Here is a 17,813-nt window from a genome sequence, read left to right on the forward strand (position 1 = left end):
AAGCATTATGTTATACTTTAGCTATTGAAAAATAGCAGATCTCACGCCACGAGCTTGTAGGTCTGCTATTTTTGAAAAATCGTGAAAATGCGGCACAAATCTTTGAATATATTCTTTCAGATGACTTTTTTGACGTCAGGCCTAAATGGGTTAAGTCATAGTCCAAAACATAAACTATGCATACCGAGGCGAGCGCATAACCCAAACGTCTGCATATAGTTTGGCAGTGCACTGCTGGGTATGGACTAGTATGCAAAATGTATTGTTGTGGTCCAATCATCCTTAACCAATTTAGAACTGAGGCCGATTCTATACCTTCTAAATCCTGAAGAACTTTAGGGGTTCCTGTCTTGAAAGGTGAAAACCTCAAAGAGCTTCTCATCCTAAATTGACCTAAATAGTCCTAAATATACTGTCCCAGACTGGCTGTCTGCACAAGCAGGACCAGCAGGACAGCTATTATTCGTAGACGAACAACAACACGAGTTTGCTCAGGGGTCTGGACCCATGTAGGGCAGCTAGGATGGTTGTAAAGGAAGTGGGGCAAAGTCTGCATTGCATCAGGACAATTACCTCTGGGGCAAACACAGCTCTGATTTGCCATGATCTCCATGTCACATGGACTGACTGCAGGTTAGGAGATGACTATCTTGTAATTGCTCTCATATCTATCACGTACACCTGGGCTGCTTCCAGCTGTAAGTGATTAGCCTCCAGTAGGGTATCATATACGGGAATACAGTAAGTCTGTTTCCACTATATGCTAAGGCCAGATCTGTCTGGAGGGAGAGGCAGTGATGTGTGTGTGTGTGTGTGTGTGTGTGTGTGTGTGTGTGTGTATATATATACGCACGTGCATATACCGGTATACCACGGAAAACTCACAGGAAAACAGAGGTCAAGAGTGTGAGAAAAAAAGAGACAGATGCTGTTTGACCTTTCTTTGACCCAAAATGCAGACACCCTTAAGCCCGCAGGAGGCAATCAGTAGAAGATATGCGTGCATCCACTCTTCCTCTATCTGACCCATTCTGACAGATGCATTGCTCAAGAGGCCTGGTGGTGCTATAGCCCCTGTCACGACGTATAGGATAGATAGTTACGGCCTAGAAAACAGCATGGAGGAGAGGCCCGAAGAAGAAAGAGGTTACACTGTTATACGGTGCATCTTTGTCTAAGAAGTGACAAACAAACCACACACACTTTTTTAAGTTCAAGGACCCCCAGTTTGATATGCATTAGGACACAGACCTAAAAAAAGCTACTTCTACAAGTACTTTAAATGTTCAAAAACATTTATTTTAGTTCCAAACTCACAGTCACTGCTTTTCAAGACCTGTGCTACGTATGGCTTACAGTACTTGAAAGAGTGTCTCTCGGAAATAGTTCAGGTTTGTGTGGTTTGCTCTTGGACGCACACAGTTCCGAGGGTGAGAGATGGTATGGTGATCTAGCATGCATGAATGTAGCCTCCCACACCTGTGTGCAGTGAGCAAGCTGCCAGCCACTCAGCCTTGATTGCTTGATTGGCAGTGAGTCTCCATGGGCCTTTTGACAGTAGTAAATCAATTCTCTTGTCTTTAGTGAAAGACTATTAGATGTTCCAAAAAGAAGTTTTGAACCACTGACCTTCTACTTATTAAACATTACCATTACATTCTTCACCACACAGACACAAGTCATGGAAGATGCTTTTTTTGTTTTTGTATAAATGGAGCATCGGAGATGCCCTCATATGCGTATTCTTCGCAAATTGCTGATTAAATAACCACGGTTATTGCAAAACCTTCAGTTTTCTGTCATTTTGTGTTTTCTTTAAAACACACATTTTCCTACTCTTGCAGATTTTGTCCAAAACTACACAAATCCGTAAAGATTATCTGGAGTCATGTCTCGGAGAAGCGCTTTAAAGGCTTTAAGTGCACTTGGACAAGTCTCCGCGCCAAAGTCATTAACCATCTACAAATGTTACCACCTGCTCATAGCTGCAGGCGAATGAGCAATGTCAAGGTCACCACATCCAGTGAACCTGATCCAACCCGCCACCGTGAGATGATTCCACAGCCAATCCCATTTACCAGGGCACAGAGGTCTATTTTTGCCTTTTCTCATATTTCTCTGCATGACTGAAGAAATTATGAGACGTGGAGAGTGCTAGCCGAGGGCAATCCGAGTACTGTTGGTTTTCATTGTAGTGGCTAATCAGGGACTAAATTAGACCTGGGCCGGGACACCAGGGAGAACGGAACCCACTCACTAGACTACAGCAGACACAATATGAAACTAGTAGCAGCAGATGAGAGCTCATTAACCATCTCAACCCTATATAGGCTACGTCCTTGTATGTCAAATAACAAAAATAGCCAATCTACAAGCTTGTAGATCTGCTATTTGGTGGAGTCTGAAGTTGAGAACCAGCCGACTGAGAAATCAGAGAAGCAGGCGTTGTTCTTGGAATCAAACCAATGATCTTTCAAACAGAAATGCCATGCTCAAAGCAACTAGACGATGTGCAGCCTATATGAAAACTAAAACATGAAAGGAGATCTCTTAAGAACAAGTTATTTAATGATGATCACTCTCGCGACCTTCAACAGATCAGAATCCTTTTTTGATTCCCTGATCAACAGGAGGGGTGCTTGTGCAGAGAACGGACACGTCTCATCACTCGACAACGTTTTGACTTGGGTAACCAGTCCTACATTTAGCCAGCAAAAAGGGGTGTATTTTCTAAATGTGGCCATTTAAGTTCCCATGCTCTAGTGTTGCGGTCAGAGATTTCGATATGGCTGATTAGCCTTTTTATATATATATATATATACAGTGTATATATAATATAAAGGCTAATCAGTCATATCAAAATATATATATAAAGGCTGCATTATAAGACATTATAGCAGGTTTGTACTTTTAAATCATACTGTGCAACTTTTTCCAGTTAAAGTTATTTTTGATATAATCATTCACTGGTATAGTTTTCTCAATAACCATTCCCATATATATATATATTTACACTGGGCACGGCACTCCCTCTGGCTGTCAGAGATGCGTGAGCCAACTTTGAAGTTTGTCGGTTGGACGATTCTCGAGACACATGATAACTACATGCAGATGTACAGACAGACATACAGAGATTTTGCACATTAATACAGTGAAATGGAAGAAGAGTAGCCTAATCATAAAAAGACCCCGGTACGAAAGGAAAAGCGCTTAGCTGCTGTGAGAACAGAGAACATACTGTAATATACAGGCTGTACTGACCTGCTGTCGGTTTGTTGGGCGTGCCAGGGGAGCAGCGTGGATCCTTATAGCTGGTATACAGAGAATGGGTGCCGGTTGAGTCCGCTGGAACACAGAGAGGAGTAGGCTATAGTCATTCAAAGCCACAGTTCTGTGATGCAACGATGACTTCAGGGGTGATTTATACTTGGCTACAAGGCAAAAATAAAGGATTTTGAACTGAACATTGTTTTCGACAAGTGACATGGCCATGCATGAAAATATAAATGCGGTAGGTCTAAAGAGAGGATCAAGGGAAGTTACTGCATGTACTGTTTATTTAAGTATTGGGATTGTAACACTGTTTATTGATGGTCTTTTGATGTGTGAAGGAGGCGTATAATCTTACTCTTATTGTCATTATTGCATTTCAAATGGTTTAAATTGCATTGCTAACTTGACTTACCTTATCGAAACACTTTTTTGGCGTGGGGGTGCCTTGGTGGGCAATTGGGTCAATGCTAACCCCGATGTCCCTATAGCTAATTCTGTACAAAAAAGTTAAGTATAATAGCTAATACACTTCAATGTCGCATCAACATTATTTGCACTTGAAAATATGTTTTGCTATAGAAAAACACTATCGAAAAGCACTTTTCTCTTCTCTGTACTGTATGCAGCGCTGAGAAAGAGCATTGAATAGACGCCTAAAATACTATTACTTCAAGAATTACAGTGCTGTAGCCTTAAGTATGCTTTATAACTCTCCCTCCATCACTCTTTAGTGAAGTTCAGAGCACAATGGGTGCAGTTATGGAGAAGCAGCGTAGACCCTCGTGGTAAATAATTGCTCATCTCAGTCGTAATGCCCTCCAAAGTGTCGTATCATCTTCTATAATGGCATTCATAGTAAGAATCATAATTAGTTTCAAGGCTTACTTACAACGATGAGTGGAGGCCATCTACCTGATACCTGAAGGGAATCAGTGAGATGAGTGGATGCCATCTACCTGATACCTGAAGGGAATCAGTGAGATGAGTGGAGGCCATCTACCTGATACCTGAAGGGAATCAGTGAGCGTGTAGGAGGTGCAAACAAAGGTGCTTCTTGTGTGCATGCTTTCAATATTTTCAAGTGGGCCTGATCCAGAAAAGATTGAGAACCACTGCTGTATATTATATGCGACCGATTTCACAAATTCAATATCCTACCTTTTCTGTGTGATCCTTTCTCCTCCATCTCTCTGTTGCTTCCTCATCCTCCTTTGTTCACTTCTTGTCCTGATTTTTCTCTTCTCCCTCTGCTCTCTCCGTCTCTCACAGGTTTCGCGGTGAACCTTCAGGTGATCCTGGCGAACCCGCGGGCCCAGTTCAAGCGCAGAGGGTCCCAGCCTGGCATGCAGGAGTCAGACTTCCTCAAGCAGATCACCAAGGTCAACGAACTGGAGCCCAAGGCCAACAACTGCACCCGGGTCAGTACCATCACTGTGTGAACGACATGACATCCTATAAGCAAGTGATTCTCAAATCATTTGAAAGCCCCTCAGTTTCATATGCATTAATTAGGCCACAGACACCCATTAGATTGTCTTTATTAATGTGTTATCTACATTAGAAAACCTCAGTGTTGTATATTTAACTTATGTAACTTAACTTACATACCTGCTAGAGTCCATTTGGTGACATGGCATATAAATACAAACTACAGCCCAACCAATATTGACCTTTAGCTGAAGCAAGGCTTTATAACGGTACATTGTTCAGCCAGTCCCTGTAAAGCAACACAAGGGGGACAAGACCAGCCTGTGGAACTACACTTACATCAGGACATTTAGCCTGAAGCAAATGTAACAATGGCTGCCATGACAACAATAAGCCATAGGCCATCTTAACCCTATGGACTATTGACAGAATGAGTCATGAAAGTGACTGGTGGCGCTAGCTAAACTTAGATGCGCAGAGCTCCAATTGGACAGAAATGGCATTCTGCTGCCATTAATTCAAATTGTGCGCTTCAGACAGCTCAGATCGATGTGGCTCATCCCGCGCTGCCGCAGCCGGCTGTCGGCACTTGGCTTTATGAAACCACCCATCCTCTTGACAACCCGCTGTGGACTGTCTTAGCGTCCCTTTTTCTGAGAAATGGTTTCCATTACACTTTCGCCCAGCTAGGCTATAGGAGCTCAGAGAGAATGTCACAAATATGGCCCCAAGTTAATTCTTTCCAGCAGGCCCTGGGGTTTACATGTGTGGACTCTTTCATTAATTTGTTAATGTACACTGGTAGCGACAGTCTCCCCCTGTGTACATTGCATAGCCATGGCAGTCCAGCCCTTAACCTGATTCCCTCTCGTAGTAGGGCTGTATACATTCAATGGTGGCCATGTAAGAATGAAGCCCCCATATCCTGATCTATACAGCAGGAATTTTGATGATTCACAAGATGCCCTAGATATAGGATGGTCAGCGAAATGCCAAAAATGTGAATGTACAATAAAGTGTAACACTTGTAGAAGCATTGTTGCTTTGGTTGAAGTCTCCCCACAGACCATCTGTCCTGTATTTAGCTAGAAGTGCTCTCTTCCACAGAGCAGCAAGCTTGTGAGGGATGTTCTTAGGCCAATGTATGTTATATTTCAAAAAGGAGAGCAGGCAATTCCCTCCACTTCATACGCGAGTATTCTCTCCATTGAGACAGACAGTAGGAAAGCAGAGAACACAGGAGGACGTCTGTCTGGGTTTGATCCAAACCCAGCAGGGGTATAGGCCTTTTCCCAGAGGCAAGCTTAAACCAATAAGCCATCGATTGCCACCAGAATGTGTGCTTTTAACTTCCTGCTGTATACATTGCCTGCCTACACAGTAAAATACTCTGTGTTCATTTAACTCAGAGTGTACAAATGGAACCCAAATGGACCCGTACGGGTCATTTGTAGTCACTCTGGATAAGAGCATCTAAAAGCAGAGGGTGGTCCCAACCTCTGCTTTTAGCAGAGTCTCTATTCCCTGCCTGCAGGGAATAGGCTAAAGACCATGGGACCCAGTACTTTAATCATTTACCCCCAAGCTTCCCTGTGCTGCAGATAGAGCGGTGCTGAGCGCATCTTCATCATTATCAGCCCCATTAACTTAATGGAGGAGACCCGCTGATGATATTAATACAGGCTATTAGTCGGCCGTGACATCATCAGTCATCGCCCACAGCCGTGCAGACAAGAGGACCTGACATTGCCATCTATCACACATCGAGGGTATACACAGCATATATATATAGACACGCGCACGCACATGCACCCACACATTGCTTGATGTTTTGTGGATTGAAGATGACGTCATTGCTCATATGCTGCTGTGCGGCCAGAGAGACGTGACACCATCACTAACAGCCACAGTGACACGGTTGTACATCGGCACAGGAAAAACATCTTGACTGAGTTTTGGGGCAAGGCTCCTCAGAATCTGTGATTCTGTCCAGGGCTAATCATGCAAACAGCTGGACTGATCAGCACCAAAATGATTGTGCATGCTGCCAGTAAGATAATAAATGAATACACTATATAATATATATATATATATGTCACACTTTGTCCTAGTGTGAAGGTAGTGTGGGCCCAAAAATGGCACTGAACCAGCTCAAAAATAGTGAAAGGTACTGAAAACAAGTCTTTTGATGAACAATCAATATGTTTTTATTCACCTTGCAGAGTTCACATGAAAGAGTCGTTCCAACAAACAGCATACAAAAAAAAGAAGTATATACAGCCCACTGGCCAGGTTGGCTCTATCTAGGTCTGCTCTGCACCCTGTGCAATCCTACATTGATTGCCCGGGCAGTGGCAGGTGCTCCTTATAAAGGCTAGGCCCCTCCCATGGACCAAACCAACCCTGGAGTGATTCCACAATCATACCAGTGCAATTGATTCCACAATCATACCAGTATACCAGTGCATTCCCAATGTCCAGAGACATCACAATTCATAACATATTTTAGTGTCACATAATATTATAAATGATCTACATAATATGATTAAAGAGTTCTCTAAACAAACCCTCCCACTGTTGGCAAGTTCCCCATACCCCACAGTAGTTGCTCCCTTCAATGAAGTCAACAATCAATTATCAATCAACAAATGCACAATAAATAATGTCAAACTAAACTCATTTTCTGCTAATTCAAACTCTGTTGGTTATCTTCAGTCTCAGTGGCAGGATGAACTGCCACAATATATATATATATATTATATAGTATACATACATACATACACTCTCATACCACTGTGTTCTCTCTAATCTGTTGAATAGCATCTAATAACCACATGTAGTCATGGCTGGAAACGTTATTCTACCGATCCATTCATCGTGATAGATGTTGGACACTCAAAATGACACCATTCATTATACGAATAAACCTAAAGCTATATAGTCTTATTTTGATCATGTTTATAAATAACCCATTTGGGTAATCTGACTAATGCTAGACAAGGGTGAGGTCTAAGAGGTTAAGCCAAAATGAACCTTACTGACAGCACCTAACCTTTAACAGGGACGTTCCAACGACCACCTGTATCAAAGAGTGTATCCCGACATTTGGGTCCTGACCTTGGTTGAAGGAGGGCTGGAAATGGCCTGTCTGCGGTGTGTGTGCGTGTGTGTGTCAGGGAGAGGCTGACAGCTGCTGTGATGTAGTTAGACCAGGACAGTAATGTGGACAGACAGGCTGTGACAAGACAAGAAGAGAGGAAGGAGGGGGAGGCAGATGGAGATAGATGATAGCAGGGAGAGAGAGAGGAAAAGAGAGGCAAATACAGAGAAATCTAGAGAAAGAGACAGCAGTGCCAGAGGGGTTAGGGATACAGACAGACATGATGGATGGATGGATGGATGCATGGGTGGATGGATGGGTGGATGGATAGGTGGATGGATGGATGGATGGATGGATGGGTGCATGGATGGGTGGATGGATGGATGGATGGATAGGTGGATGGATGGATGGATGGATGGGTGGATGGATGGATGGATGGATGAAATTAATTAAGGAATGGATGACAAATGGACAGGTGAAGAGGAAGACTGCATGACATGGAGAGGAAGGGAGAGAGAGACAGGGCATGGAGGGAGAGTAAGTCTGCTGTGTTATCATCAGACAGACTGGTGCAACACACACACACACACACACACACAGAGTATGCTCTGCCAAAGCTTTGCCCAGGGTGCCAACATGCAAGCAAAGGGAGACAATAATGCCCGAACCCCCCCCCCCCCACACACACACACACACACACCCCTGTCCTTTCATCCCTCCATTCTTAGTACCCCCCCCCCCTTCCCAACCTGCTCTCCACCCGTTTGTTCTATGCATCACCTCCTTTGAGATCCATCTAAACCTTCAAACGCCACTCAGACACATACACACACACACACACACACACACACACACACACACACACACACACACACACACACACACACACACACACACACACACACACACACACACACACACACACACACACACACACACACACACAGTCACTGCAGTCACACAACTCTCTCCTGGTAAAGCTTTAGCTTTTTGTCTCCAATATAGCCCCAGGGGGGCAGGGGATGAAAGAGAAGGAGAGAGAGACAGAGAGATGGAGGGAGAGAGAGAGGAATGACAGCTAGTAGAGAACACAAGAGGAACAAGTTAAAGTGATGAATGGATGAAATTGAAAGCAAAATGGGTGGAAAGAGTGTTGGCCCGCGGGTGGGGGGTTAACCCATCAATAGGCCTACCTGGGGCCGATTCTACAAATCGTCTCAGTCGGGTGGACACCTCATTAAAAACGGTTACTACTTTCCAGGATTCAAATTCAAAAACAGCAAATGTAGCAGATCAAAACATGTTGTGCCACGTTTTGAGCTTTTGAGCTTGGATGTGCTACTTTTGATGCTTTGGTGTGACTCTGTTGTAGTATGATTGATCAAGTAGTAAGGCATTATTTATGAAAAAAAACCCCAAAAAGGTTAGAATGTGGAGATGAGAGTTTCCTCCCGACAGCAACGAATTGCTTTCTATACAGTTAAGGCCGCTATATAATATGCATACTAATAGGATAGCTAAAATCTAAAATGGCTTTCCCGGTTTCAGTGGTCGATCGGCTATTCTGAGATGAAGCTTTTCCCACAACAGCCGAAAAGACACTATAGGAGCCCTGAGGGTTTAAGTGGTTAAAGTCCAGGGGAACAGAGGAGGGGCACAGGCACGCTACATGACTGTATAATTGGTATGTGTGCCATTTGAAAAAATGTGGGCCAGTATGGGGGTACTACTGCTTGTACTGCACATCCACTATAAGAAGTATAAATCAGGCACGACTCCAAACCTCAAGCCATAGACCAATCTCTAAATGCCATATCCTAACCTGAATCTCTCCCTGATTGTAAACTTAACCTTTTAACCACGAAACATAAAACAATTTACATTTATTTTGTGAGGAGCAGGTAGATTGTCAAGACCTTTTCTCAAATTCTATGAATGTGATAGAAGATCGCACGCATGCACGCGCACACCCACACACACACACCCGTTTAATGGTGTGCATTCACACACTTCATTTGTATACGCATGCACACACACACGTAGCTGTTTGGTATGCGCATGTGCACACACACACACACACACATTACACAGACACAAACCAATTTCCCGAGCCCTCTGGTGTGATGCTTTAGTGCGTGCTACATTAGCCTCATTAGATATGCAAAGTGAACCAATTAGCAACACTGTGTGCAGGAAATGACATGTTCCACCTGAAGGAGTCGAGGAAACGAAGTCAGCACTCAGCCAACAATAATAAATCATGTCGTCTGCATTTGTGTGCGTGTGTGTGTGTGTGTGTGTTTAACACAACATACACACATGTGAAATAATAACGGAATTAGGCCGGTCAGGTATTGGCTACATTCAAAATGGCTATTATGTTAATATAATTCAAATCACACATAGAAATGGCAGAGTAAATCCTGCCCTCATCAAAGACTATAACCTCCTAGCTTCTGAAATCAAAAGTTTATGCAGCATTTTCTCATTAATTTGTCACTGTGAAATGAGTTGTGAGGGCATTTTAATTCTAGCACAAAAAGTGACCGATGTGCATGGTTACTCTCTGCTTATTACGTTTTATTTAATCTAAGAGATATCGTTCTTTTAAATCTATCTGTGAATAAAATCTCTGGATTGTGACAGGGAAGGGCAATGACACATAACAGAAGGAAGATTATGTGAGGGGTTTTAAGTTGTAGCACTAGAACTATAGATATTGCATAGTAGTTGTCTGATCATTCTAGTATCAGCCTTACGATGTTATGCCCTATGCCAGTGGTTCCCAAACTTTTTCGTGTCAAGGACCCCCAAATCAACATGTATTAGGCCACAGACCCCCCATTTGAAAACATGTGCCAGTGACCCAGATAAGGGAAGAATTTTATGGCTCTAGCAGCGCATTAGGCTACGGACCCCCGATTTAATGGCATTTCTACCTCTGGTACCACAATTTATATTGTAAAACCACTGTTAATTTAACTCTGAGAGTGTACAAATGGAACCAAACCATTTGGTTCCATTTGTACAATCTCAGAGTTACAGACCCATAATGGTCCATTCGTTTCCAAACTATCATTTAGCTGTGGACCCCCTGGAACTCCCTCAGGTATCCCTGGGGGTCCCCAGACCCCACTTTGGGAACCGCTGCCTTTTGCCACCAAGGATCTTCCTCCATCCGTTGCCGCACCATTAAGTCCTTGACCGTTATCTGATGTATTTCTCGCTTTTCCTGCTTCCATTCCATCTCATCAGATGGCCGATTTGCTACACAGATTTAATTACAGTTTACCGTCAGGTCATCCTAGATACTGTAGCCCTTGTAAAAAGGAACGGACAAAGGCGGAAAGGAAATTAAAAGCCTGTCAAATAGGTGTATTCTACTCTGAAAGATCTAAAGATATGATGATATGGTAGTTCTTACGAAGGAATTTAATGTTGTAATTCAAGAATCAAAAGCACATCATTTTTCTAAACTAATTTCTGAAACTTCCCTCTAGCAGTAGCACAGTAATGAACCACTCTCCAGAGGAATGTTTCTTTACGTAATAAAATTAATAATCCCACTTTCATGTCACCTCTCTTCCTTATGTGGAGGCTAAAATGGATGCATTTGTTCCTTTGCCCGCAGAAAACCCTCACAGACCTTATTAGTTATTACACATTAAATCCTCTCCCTGTTCCACACTGTCCCCACAAGACTGATTAAAGTTTGCTCTACTGTAGCACTTTGTTCATTATAAATAGCTCCCTTTCCCACTGGTTCAGTACCACCTGACTTCAAGTGTGCCCTCAACCATTTCTAAACTCCCATTGTTATCCACAGTTTTAGAGAAACTTGTGTATAAACAGTTAGTGACTATACCAATAACCTTTTTTAAAACTTTGTTATTTTTTGATTATTTACACTGTTGGATGGCACAAAACTTTTTACAGATGAACAACAAATCAGAAGTAATCTTATTCATCCCGCCATGCTCCACTGCAATCATTCAACATAATCTTAGTGACCTCTGCTAAAGTATAACGATTTGAGAAAATGATCTTAGTTAGGCTATAACACAGGTAAACAAGGTTGTCCAGTCCTGTTCTTGCCATCTAAGAACCATCTCACCGTCTAGATTATTGCAACTCAAAAAGAAGAATAGCCTATATACCATCTCCAATTAGAGATTAGCCCCATCCTTCATGTAGGATTATGTAGCCAAAACTTCTAGATACAAAATCAATCTCAGACTGTTGTGTTCTGTGAAGAAGATGCCATATTGCCTGCAGCTCTGCTGCATTCAGCTTAGCATATTTTAATTATAGAAGATATCTTTGGTGAACAGAACACAGTGGTGCTGTAAAATCCTTTAGTGTCCACACAGTAAATTTAAGTTGCCACTGAGTTAATTGAACAAAAAATGTTTTTTACAACACTGAGGATTTCGCTGTCTAGTGTCTCTCTCACATCAGCATGTGCTCTCATATCTTCTCTCTCTCTCTCTGAATCCCCCACCCAGGTGCTGGTCTGGCACACTCGTACGGAGAAACCACACCTAGGGAACGAGCCCAAGCATCGGAAGGACAACGTAATCATCGAGGTCTAAGGCAAAAAGGCCAATCAGTCTGCTCGTCGTTGCTGCAGGGGGTGTCTTATGACAGCGCCTTCCTTCTTCATTGAATGGATGGCACAGAACAGAACACACTGCTTGAGATGAACAAGGAACGCTGGAGCCATTGCATGATTCCCCAAACTCTCGGCTGTCTGTGAAACTTGCTTGGCCCGGGACTGGCTGCCAGAGTCTCTCCTATGGCACAAATGTGTCTCGTCTAGCTAAAGGCCCTGACACACCAAGCCCATTTGCAAGAACTAATGGCGACTGATCGGATACGATAGCTTCGCGTCACCTCATGTCTCAGTTAAAAAGTTGTGCTGGAGAACACCGGAAAAGACTATACGGTCAGCTGATGGCTGACAGCTAGAGGTGGCATCAGTCTAGCACGACATGTCTAGCAGAGCTCTATTTCTAAAGCTGTGACAATGGAAACAGCCTTTAAAGGCAGTTTTGGAATGTTCTCATCAAGTTAACTTGAGGAGAATATTCATCAGACCAGAGAACACATAATTTCTACTTTGAGACTCAATGCTCTTATCAGCTGTACGTGTTTCAGTCAAAAAGTAAAAAAAAAATGTGAATACAGAATGCAATATGAATCTTATTTATGACATTTATTATTTAAACTGTCACATCTACTGTTAATATGAATGGCTTTTATTATGATAAATGTCTGGGTGAATACGTTATACTTATAGTAACCTGTGGCCTTGTGGTTAGTGTGCACCCTGAGACTGGGAGGTCAGGGTTCAACCCTCGGCAGAGTCATACAAAAGACTATAAAAAAATGGTACCCAATGCCTCCCTGCTTGCCAGCATCAAGGGTTGGATTGGGGGTCCCTGCGATATACTAGCACTATGCCCTAGGTGTGTATGTGTAGTACATCAAGGGGTGTACGTGTACGGCGTAGTACATCAAGCTGCCTCATGCTAAGGAAACAGGAGATAGGCTCCTGACCTATGGGCCACATGGCCTGAAAACCGTTGGTTTCCAAGGCTACTGACCTCCTTGACTGCCAGTGATGAGTTAGTAGAGTTTACTTATAGCTAAGCCCCTCCCCAAAGTGCTACGTTCCAATCACAGATAAGCATAACATGGGTTAGACAAACCTCTCCACCAATAGTTTTCCTACATGATGATTAAAAAGAAATGTCACACTGCTCACATATTTTTCCAGTGCATATGGCAGGCCTTGCTGACGGATTTGGAAGAGATTTTGAAGGTCTAGTTACAACCAGTAACCAAGTGGTAGAGGGCGGAGCTTTGCTAAAGGTGAATTGGCGTTCTGCTGTTCTCTGCCAAGGATGAGTTAGACGAGTTGTAGTCCCAAAGGAAATGGAAGTAGAGAACGATCGAGTTGTAGTCCCAAAGGAAACGGAAGTAGAGAACGGTCCGAAATTCACATCCTGATCCGGTCCCTGTATTGGAAATGCGGAATTGGCTTTTTCACCTGTCAAATGGCAACAACTCGGGAATGCAATGTCCAAGTAGATCATTGTTTTTCCCGTGAACACAACACACGTGTCCGTGTCGGCGATCGACCGGGGGAGCGATTTAAAAAAAAGTCTGGCCAGGGGAGAAATAAATCTGGCAGTAGATTAAACTACATTTACAACTGATGTAATGGTCTTTGGGGTTTCCCAATCATTACGGTCATGCCGTCTTTGTTAGGAAGGACGGAAGCTCAGATGACTGAATAAATGTGTTGTGGATGAAATATCACATTGTATCTGTAATCTTTACAAAGCTAAGTGTGACATTATGGGACCAGGCTGGACTTGGGCGCATTAAATTGACTTTTTTCCTGAATTGTGGCAAGACGATGTTGAAAGCTAGCTTTGAATAGCAGCAATCACAATGCAAACACCAAGAAAATGGATACTGGATTATGTTCCACAATGTACTATCGCACTTAGCATTTATAGGAGGATTGTCAACTCATTTAACCATTTTACTTTCACCCTAAGATCAGGAAGTATGCAAAGCCATCGACTATGCGGTTATGTATGTTTTGTTTAACCATCATTAAAGATTCATTTGAGCATTCAATTTAAACCTTTGCCGATACTAGGCTACTGTACAATTTTATAAGCCATTTCATTGATTAGTGTGTGTCTGTTTGCCCTTTTTATTATCCGTCATTGGCTTGCTGCTCACTTCTTCTGTGATTTGCTCATGGCTGAAGAGCCAAACGGAGAGCTCTTCCTCACTAATCACCTCCTCCGCTGATTGGACATGCTCAGTCGGGTGAATGGCCTCCGCTAATGGCCAACTACTGCCAACGGCGTGGGAGGCACCGAAGGAAAAAACTAAACTAAAAACTAAACATGAACAATATTGTTGACCACAGACACTCAAAGATGGCTTTTTGGACGATGTTGGCTTGGTGTGTCAGGGCCATTAGATTTACAAACTGGAATATTTAATAATTCTGTGTACTGACTTACCAGGGAATACTAATGTAATAAAATGATTAAAAAAGGAAAAAAAGGCACCCGTTGAACCAACCACCCTGACGTGTTCATACCTTGCTGTGCACCCATAATGTATGCGATGGCCTTTGTGACCTGGCATGGCAGCTCGCTGCGGCTCTGCAGTATGTGACTCTCCGTTTCAAACAGGCCTTGTGAGGAAGGTCATCTCTCTGGACAAGATCCCATCAATAATGTAAACTCGGTCTGCTACCACTACAAAGAAAATGTATTGCAACTTGCAGACAAAGGATTAAAAAGGGAATGCATTGAATGAACTGCCGAATGGAGGAATGCATACTACTGTACTGTCAGCTACACCAGGGTTCCCAAACCTTTCCATGCAAAGGACACCCAAACAGCCATAGCCTGTCTGTGAAAAATAATAAGAAAATTAGATATGTTAGTTTATTTTCTAATATATTTGAAATTGAAATGACATCTTTTTTGTAATGACACGTCCCCCCCTCCCCCTCCAGTGGGCTTCACCACTAGTTCCAAGCCCATGTAAGGATAAGCACTGATCCACTGTGTTCTGATCTAAACAATGACAGCTATGGCGGGTGAGTTGGTGAGGGCAGGTTTATCACACATTACAACAAAAGTGGGTTCAATTCCAGCAGAATAATTTTTATTCCAAATGACCTCTTGGTAAAAGTCGAAGAAAGAATAAATGACAGAGTAAACAAATAAAAACCTGAAAAGAGATAACCTTTACAGATAAGAAAACATAAAAGTCATTGGAAAAGATTATCACACAAAGATAGTTCATGGCTAATTACTGTTTAATGCACGGAAATCACGTTTTTGTTTGTTTTCTCTGTACTAGGCACCAGAAAAAAATGTAAACACGTTGAAAAAATAAACCTGGAGGACATTGGGTGTAGCCAAAGTGTCTGCGTCTTATTGTACGCTATTTGTGTGTTAATGTGTGTGGTATTGCAGATATGTGTGTGTGTGCCGTATGTATTAGTTATTGCATGGCGGAGGGACCCTGTGAAGATAGAAACTCTGCCTCTGCGCTTGGCAGTGTGTGTGTGTGTGTGTGTTTGCACGTGCGCGTGTTTTGTTCATTCAAGCGATGTTGAACTTTGGGTTGTACCCAGCCTCGGGGACCACAGGCCATCATAAGTCACCAATGCTTGTGTAACATGATTGATGATATGTCTTTCAGTCAGTCAGTGAAACAAGCAGAGAAAAATAGTAACAGGCCTTTCCATGTGTATGTGCTAAAAGTGTGATTTTGAGACCAGTTTCGCCATACAATGACAGAAAATAATTACTCACAGAGTACAGGAGCAACTGAGCAAGATGACTAACAATATTGTAAGTTAGAGTATATCGTGGCCATGTAGCTATACAACCCAATGTTGTTCAACATTGCTTTAATGCAGTGGTTCTCAACCTTTTCAGGCAGCAACCCCCCCCAAAATAATATTTTAACTGACGACCTCCAACCCTGACAAGCACTAGCAATTGTAAGAGTTGAGGCATTACAATAGTTTGACTCAGTATCCACAGATACATATTGTGAAAATGGCAGATCTACAAGCTCACAATGCCTCGCAAGCTTGTAGATCGACCATCTTCACAATTTTCAAGTTTTACTTGCCAATTTGGCCAATGTTTTGCCAGTTTTTATAGGATAGTTCTTTGATGCGGTAATGGCCTTTAGGGCCAAGTCTATGTCTGCCACATGACGTCATGGGGGTCATGCTTAAGCAAACATAAAATGTCCATAGACTTGGCTGCCACATGACGTCACGAGGGTGCCACACACAAAGTCAGGGGTTGGAGAGGCTAGCGCACCTCAAAAATCACAGGTTGAGAACCACTTTAATGTATACTTTTTCAATGCAGACATTGTCTAGTTCCCTTCTCCTTACTCTCCTAGTTGCAGGATTGAACTGCGATGATGTCAGCACAGAACCCAGGAAGTTCACAGCGGGACCCATCCAGTGCTTTCATACAGGTCCCATTTTGCTCACCGGTGCGCTTCCATTGAGGATTCCTCTGGTGTCAATTCACATCCTACAAAAAGGTCCAGACTGACAGCGTCGCCGTCCAATCCCCTCTCTTCACTAGCAGCCTCCTCCAGGGCATGATTGGTCATCCAGGTTTATTTGCCTCAGACAAATACTATGCTTCTCCTGTAACGCACACGACGAAAACACCACAAGTGAAGATGACGACGCGAGAACAGATGCCAGGGGAGATGATGAGGAGAGTTACATTACAGTACAGAGGTTGACTCACATCACACCATACCGGGTCACCATTTTACTGCATTTGGTTGCTACAGTATGTTGGGACAACACTACAGTACATTCTACCTGGCAGGCGGCACACTGATCTATTTCTACGTAATTTTCTCAACAGTTGTTTGATAGGCTTACGTTGTTAAAAATTGTGCGATAAAGAGTATAAATTCCACCTAAGCAGATGTGACTGTCTGCAGCTATTTTGCCTGTGATCACCAGTGACGTGACACACTTAACCGCAACTTAGAGCAGATACCAGCTCTACTGTTCAAAGTGTGGTTAAGGCAAACTGCTCTGATTCCAGAAGTGCTCTAATTTGCTCTGGGGGACTGTGGGAAATGTGGTCCATTACAACAGTAAGGAATGACTATAGTGGGTTTGAAGTTCAGTTTCCCAGAACCCAGTTTACTGTAATTACAGACACTACAGGCTAGCAACAACACCCATGAGGGACAATAATGGCCGCCCTGGAACTGAGCAAATCAGTGATTTAGTCACATTGGACTTTTACTGTAGTTCAGTTGTTTTTTTATTTTGTTTATCCTATTTATTTTTATTTATAGCTAGCAGTTTTACTGCAAAATGTTAATGTAAAATGTTAATGTTAATATCAGAGGGAATATTTTCGGGGCAAGTCTCTGTGATTTACTTTTTATACTAGGCCTCCCCCTGTTTTCT

General features: G+C 42.8%; 2 protein-coding genes across 5 annotated transcripts in view; one reads left to right on the plus strand and one right to left on the minus strand.

The window, feature by feature from the left end:
* b3gat2 (beta-1,3-glucuronyltransferase 2 (glucuronosyltransferase S)) overlaps positions 1-13,070 on the plus strand; it is a 38,965-nt gene extending 25,895 nt beyond the window's left edge. The window contains exons 3-4 of the mRNA XM_080781503.1: positions 4,543-4,691; positions 12,307-13,070. Of these exons, the coding sequence (XP_080637629.1) occupies positions 4,543-4,691; positions 12,307-12,393 (236 nt within the window). The 3' untranslated portion in view covers positions 12,394-13,070. The remainder of the gene's footprint in view (positions 1-4,542; positions 4,692-12,306) is intronic.
* A 2,413-nt stretch (positions 13,071-15,483) lies between these two features.
* The window catches only part of smap1 (small ArfGAP 1), a 92,862-nt gene continuing 90,532 nt past the window's right edge, over positions 15,484-17,813 (minus strand). For all 4 annotated transcript variants that reach the window (XM_080781501.1, XM_080781502.1, XM_080781500.1 and 1 more), the window contains one exon: positions 15,484-17,813. This exon is cut by the window's right edge and continues 1,034 nt beyond it. The gene's annotated coding sequence lies outside the window, so the exon portion shown is untranslated.

This window comes from Protomyctophum bolini (assembly GCF_963924005.1).
Source record: "Protomyctophum bolini genome assembly, chromosome: 14".
NCBI classification, from domain to species: Eukaryota; Metazoa; Chordata; class Actinopteri; order Myctophiformes; family Myctophidae; genus Protomyctophum; species Protomyctophum bolini.